Source organism: Cydia amplana, chromosome 7 (assembly GCF_948474715.1).
Source record: "Cydia amplana chromosome 7, ilCydAmpl1.1, whole genome shotgun sequence".
NCBI classification, from domain to species: domain Eukaryota; kingdom Metazoa; phylum Arthropoda; class Insecta; order Lepidoptera; family Tortricidae; genus Cydia; species Cydia amplana.
Window position 1 is genome coordinate 4240333 of NC_086075.1, and position 6638 is coordinate 4246970.

General features: G+C 39.3%; 1 protein-coding gene across 1 annotated transcript in view; it reads left to right on the top strand.

The window, feature by feature from the left end:
* The window catches only part of LOC134649739 (mannosyl-oligosaccharide alpha-1,2-mannosidase IA), a 138286-nt gene extending 136044 nt beyond the window's left edge, over positions 1-2242 (top strand). The window contains exons 9-10 of the mRNA XM_063504570.1: positions 304-420; positions 2093-2242. Coding sequence (XP_063360640.1) covers positions 304-420; positions 2093-2242 — 267 coding nt within the window. The remainder of the gene's footprint in view (positions 1-303; positions 421-2092) is intronic.
* The last annotated feature ends 4396 nt before the right edge of the window (positions 2243-6638 follow it).

Below are 6638 nucleotides of genomic sequence, written 5' to 3' on the forward strand. Positions count from 1 at the left end.
ACTATGCCGCAATGAGAGGCGTGGTATTCAAAACTGATATCAATTAGCCAAAAAAGCAAAACGGTCCGACACAGATAATTTCATAATCATTTAGGTTACCAAATTTGGTTACGATTGGTTAAGTTTTGGAGGAGGAAACAGTCGAGTACGAAACCTCGATTTTTGAGATTTTTACGCAGGATTTTTCGCCTTGTCCTTATCGCACTAGTTTTAGGAGCCGCTTCCGTTAGACGGGTATATTTACTTAAAATATTTAAATCTCAGCTCCTGTTTCGTCTTAATTGTTTTTGTTGATGTCCCCAGGCGTTGGAGAAGCACTGCCGTGTAGAAGGCGGGTACACGGGTCTGGTTAACGTGTACCACAGCAAGCCGCAGGGCGACGACGTGCAACAGAGCTTCTTCCTCGCCGAGACGCTCAAGGTACTTATTGTACTTTATACCAGGGATGTTGCGAATATCCGCATCCACATCCGCAACCGCGGAACTTCCGCATGATTTTGAACATCCGCATCCGCATCCGCATAAAATCGAAGCGGATTTAATGCGGATGCGGATGTGGAACAGGTCGGTACAGGAACGTCTTAGCATTGGCGTAAGTGCTAGACTGCTAGGTAATTTAGTCATTAACCAAAAAAACCTATTAGAAATGAGCAGTCAAGCGTGAGTGGGACTTAATGTACGGAACCCTTGGAACGCGAGTCCGACTCGCACTTGGCCGGTTTTTTGAAATAAAAATTACTAAAATGTAATATTTGACGTTTTTTATGTTACTATCTTGACATCCGCATCCGCGGATGTGAGCCTTTAAAAATCCGCATCCGCATCCGCGGATGTCAAAAAATCGGCTTCCGCAACATCCCTGCTTTATACACCGTGTTTTTATTGAATTCCGTTAACTTCGGGGTATGGTTAAGTACGTTTAAGAGAACTAAACGGCATAGCTAATTTTCAAAAAAAAAAATTTTTTTCTTTTTTTACATAAAAAAAAGTTTAAAAACTAATTAAATGTAGCATATAGCGTTGTTGTAACACGGGCTTTACATTTAACTCAACCAAACAATTGAAATCTGTGACATATCAATGTCATTTCGAACATCGATCAACCGAGATTGTACTTAAGTTTAGTAGCAAATGTATGAACTCATTCTAAACACTAATCAATATGTAAACCGGCCCTAAGGCAAGTGTACACGCTTGTAGAGGCCTTATAGGAAAAAAATAAATTATTGATTATCTCCGAAATGGAGTTAATTAGAATATCGGTGTCTTTGAGAAAGTTACTTAATTTAAGCTCAGGAATGCACTCTTGAAATTAACGGAAATAAAAAAAAACACGGTGTATATATACAATACACCTTATAAAACAAAGTCCCCCGCAGCGTTTGTCTGTTTATATGTATGTATGTTCGCGATAAACTCAAAAACGGACGGACCGGATTTTCATGCGATTTTCACCTATCAATAGAGTGATTCTTGAGGAAGGTTTAGGTGTGTATTTTGTTAAGGGTAACCCGTGCAAAGCTGGAGCGGGTCGCTAGTTTTTTAGATAAAATATACAAAACTTAAAATACATTCGCAATACAAACTAAGTGTGACTTCATGACAAACCGATTTCGCACTCACACATACGCCTCTACCAAGTTTGAGCTATTCTCCGCCTTTGAGCTGTGAGTGTGTGCGTGTTAGAAAACGATGTGTTATTCTTTCTGTGATTTTACTAAACATTTTCCTATCACTCAATGAAGCGCTAGTGGCCTAGCAGAGGTCGCGGGTTCAAACCCCGGTTCAAGTTCCGAAAAACACATTGGTATGAGCCAATGAGTTTTTTGGAACTTATGTACGAAATATCATTTGATGATGAAGGAAAACATCGTGAGGAAACCGGACTAATCCTAATACGGCCTAGTTTACCCTCTGGGTTGGAAGGTTAGATGGCAGTCGGTTTTGTAAAAACTAGTGCCTACGCCAATTCTTGGAATGAATTACTAGGCGAACCCCAGGCTCCCGTGAGCCGTGTCAAAATGCCGGGACAACGCGAGGAAGATGATTTTTCTATCACGTTATGATTTTAATATCTAAATCATCATTTCAGTATCTGTACCTGCTGTTTGCTGATGATTCCCTGGTACCCCTGGAAGAGTGGGTGTTCAACACGGAGGCGCACCCGCTGCCCGTGCGGAACAAGAACCCGCTCTACCGTCCCGCTCACACCAGCGAGCCCAGCATAGACAACCAACTCTAAAACTAGAGTACCTATTAGCTTGGCTAGTCTACGACTAATGTGTGACAGAAGAAATCTTAGTAACAGAACCCGCTCCTAGTGTACAGAACCCGCTGTACCGCGCCGCGCACACCAGCGAGCCCAGCATAGACAACCAACTCTAAAACTAGGGTACCTATTAGCTTGGCTAGTCTACGACTAATGTGTGACAGAAGAAATCTTAGTAACAGAACCCTCCTAGTGTACAGAACCCGCCGCGCACACCAGCGAGCTCAGCATAGACAACTAACTCTAAAACTAGGGTACCTATTAGCTTGGCTAGTCTACGACTAATGTGTGACAGAAGAAATCTTAGTAACAGAACCCGCTCCTAGTGTACAGAACCCGCCGCGCACACCAGCGAGCTCAGCATAGACAACCAACTCTAAAACTAGGGTACCTGTTAGCTTGGCTAGTCTACGACTAATGTGTGACAGAAGAAATCTTAGTAACAGAACCCTCTAGTGTACAGAACCCGCTGTACCGCGCCGCGCACACCAGCGAGCCCAGCATAGACAACCAACTCTAAAACCAGGGTACCTATTAGCTTGGCTAGTCTACGACTAATGTGTGACAGAAGAAATCTTAGTAACAGAACCCTCTAGTGTACAGAACCCGCTATACCGCCCCGCGCACACCAGCGAGCCCAGCATAGACAACCAACTCTAAAACTAGGGTACCTATTAGCTTGGCTAGTCTACGACTAATGTGTGACAGAAGAAATCTTAGTAACAGAACCCTCTAGTGTACAGAACCCGCTGTACCGCCCCGCGCACACCAGCGAGCCCAGCATAGACAACCAACTCTAAAACTAGGGTACTAGGTTGACTAGTCTACGACTAATGTGTGAAAATCTCAGTAACAAGTGTACCCTAGTGTACAATAACAGCTTTGAATGATTCACGGTTAGTTTCACTAGACTTATATCGACCGGGATATGAACCGCGATTACCTTTTGTGTTGTTTTCGAGCTCCCGATATTTCGACGCAGTTACATGCATCTTGTTCACGGGTGACTGAAGATAGCGGGTGGGTGTCAAAGTGTGGTCGCGTCGGCTACTATACAAAAGGTAATAACGGTTCATATCCCGGTCATAGTCTAATAAAACATGGTCTTCTCTTCCCAGAGTGACACAAGCCTACGTCACAATAACATTGCCACTTTATATAGCGCTATAGCATATTATCATATAGCGCTGTCGCATGATGACGTAGGCTTGTGTCAGTCACGTGGTCGGAAGAGAGTACCAGGCGGAGTACATTTCATTCGATAGAGTACCTTGCGTTCGCGTTTGCGTTATGTCTGTTTTTGAATGGGATTTTGAACAGCGCGCCTAGCGGGACGTTTCGGAAACTCAAAATCCCATACAAAATGACACTTAACATAAACGCGTACGTCACGTCGCGCTATCGAATTAAATTTACACTAGTGGGAGTATTTGCTCAGATAAACGAGTGATATTTTAATGGCAATATTAAACTATACTACAGCACGATGTGGGTGTTATTACTGTTATTATTCATATGTTGCCATAAAAATATGTCCCGTTTAAATTGATTAGAACTGAGCTGAAATTATTGCTAAGAAAAAGGGTATAAGGATTGTATTCCAATAACTGTCCAATATCTTGGTACAATGTGTATTTGCTTCTCACATTTTGCTTCACAGCCCTGTCTTGGATTCTCCCGGTCTCTTTCAACGGGCGAAATTTAACCCGAATTAAGTCTTGTTACTAAAAAAAATTATACTCTGGCACACCCAGTTTGTCAGTAACTCAGTAGGAAAGGCACGAAATTTATTTGGGGGGACAACCCTTCGCGCCTACATTTTATAAAATTTCCGCATTTTCGACTGACAAACTGCGTGTGCCAGAGTACCTATAAATTTCAATTTAAAAAAGTTGGTTAAAAATGCTTCGAAAACAAAGTCAAAATTTAATTAAGGTCAATGTGGCTAATTCCGTCATAGGGCTATTCCGTCCACGAGCGTAATATCTATTTTCTCAAACATGCAATGAAATGTCGTCGCTCCGGGCGTTATAACAGGCTTCGAAGTATCACGTTTAGGGCGGAGCAACTCCAGAGAACTGTAAAGGAATTTCATACGAAATTGAAGGCCGAGGCCGGGAAGTAATTTTTTTTTAAATTCTAATGTAAACATGGGGTCTGTGTCCATGAACAGGCTAAACAGCCGAATTATATTTTTTATTTTTTATTTTTAGTGAATGAATGGTTATCGGACCAAAATATCCGTGTTAACGCCTGTTATACACGAACGTACTGATATTAAGAATACGAATCTGTATGATTCAATGAATAAATTTAAAATTTTGTCTACACGTAAGTCACCAGAGACCATAGACAATATTTAAAATCCTCTGCATTTATTTTATTTATAGAAATTGAGATTCTTATCATCAGATTGTGTATAATGGCCCTAATAAGGTCTATTCGAACACTACACACGCGAAATACGGACGACTTCCGTAAAAAAAAGACAATTATGGCGGGATTGGAAGGAAAATTAAAAAACTTTTGTTATGAAGTTGGATTTTTATTATAAAGGTTATAAATTTGTTTTTTTTGAGTGGTGTATTTTTTTATTTCATTGCATGTTTGAGAAAAGCACTATACATGCCTAGCCGTGAAAAGGTCTTGCCGGCTTCGTATCACTATCCGGCCTCCCTACGGTCGGCCGGCTATACCTACTCACCCGGCAAGCCCTTCTTTCCCGGCGTCTGCAGTAATGTACTATTCTTTGCCTTTCAATCGTAAAACAAAACCATCTCCTTTTGATTCTTGAAACTAAAAGCAATCGCTGTTTTGTTGGTGAAATAATCAATTTCGTTCGTTGTTCGAGAATAACGCTAGTAGACTGAATAGTTCCTATGACGGAATTAGCCACATTAGCCACATTACATACAATTAAATGATTATCTTATGTCCACTGACATACTTCGTTGTTTTAGCATTAGAAAATAGGTAAACAATCTTGACGTGTGTTTTTATTGTAAAACACTTTTGAAATGAAGTCGCGGTAAATATGTAACAATATTAAATCATATACGATCATTAAATTTATATTTGCTTTCATATTTATTTGGTTACTGATTTAAAAAAACCGTTTTTAATCAAAAGACGCGTCAAGAATTGTTTACCTTTTTTCTAATGCTAAAAAAAAGAAAGTATAATCGAAGAATGTAAAATTGTAATCCTAGGGCAAGAATTATGTAATTTGTCTTTAAATTCTTAAAAGTCGTGTTCAATTTACTAAGATAAGGGCTCGTTTACTAAGACGGTGTGAGAACTCGCATGCGAATTTATGTAACCTCAATGGTCCGCAATGTAACTAACATCGTATACGATAAATGAGCCCTAATGTGACCAAAACATTTACTCTTTTAGAAAACGTTATAGGTCATTTCTTACTAGGCGTTCGTTACTGATTAAAATCACTGATTAACGTTAAAATCATTTTAATGTGATGGCAAGTGTCAGTTTTGTTAATTTATAGTTACAATTTCTTTCCTTTTGTTTTTTCTTATTGACAGTTTTAGGGTCATAACGGGTAAGTGGGGCTGTGGGTTAAGTGTAACTGACCTTCACACATTTGCCACTATAATGTGTAAAAAGGCCCCAATGTGAAGATTAGCCACACTTATCAGTGACTTAACTCAAAGTTAACTTATTATTTTAACTCAAAAGTTAGTCACCTTACCCTTATCGCGCGCTTACCCGTGGAACGTTACATTTTATATAGTTGAACTAAGTGATGTGATGTTTATGAATCTTATCGTCTGAATTGTGAGAAAATGACTCGTAGCTTATTTTATTACTTTTCAACAACCGTGGCCAGTTACAGTGAGTATTATTGGCCATTAATTTAGTTTCATTTCCTCTGACATAAAATGAAATAACTGTTTATACATGATCATACCTACTGTCATTGTTTTCTACTCAGTCGTGGGTACGCTTTCTCCCTATACCTATATGTTTAAATAGAATGTAGGTACAAATTTATTGTTATAATGAAATAATCCTCTTTTAATTTCAAATAATTGTGGAAGTACCTAAAGTTTTTAAAAGCAAGTACGTCGAATTCTGGCATTCCTTATTCATGATACTTTAAGGTCGAATTTAGAATAAAAAGCTCATTCTAAAAATGACCTCAAGTCTAATCGCGTTATTCATAAACGCTTTACTGGCCTGAATTAGCTATGAATTGTTTGTCTTTATCTGTCATTTTTACTTAATTATTTGTATGAAAGGGATAAAACATAATTTAACTAAATCAGCCCTAGTAGCACGGTCGCATTTTTATCATTTATCACCATGCCTGTCACGTTCTAACAAGTATGTAAGTGCGAAAGTGACGGGC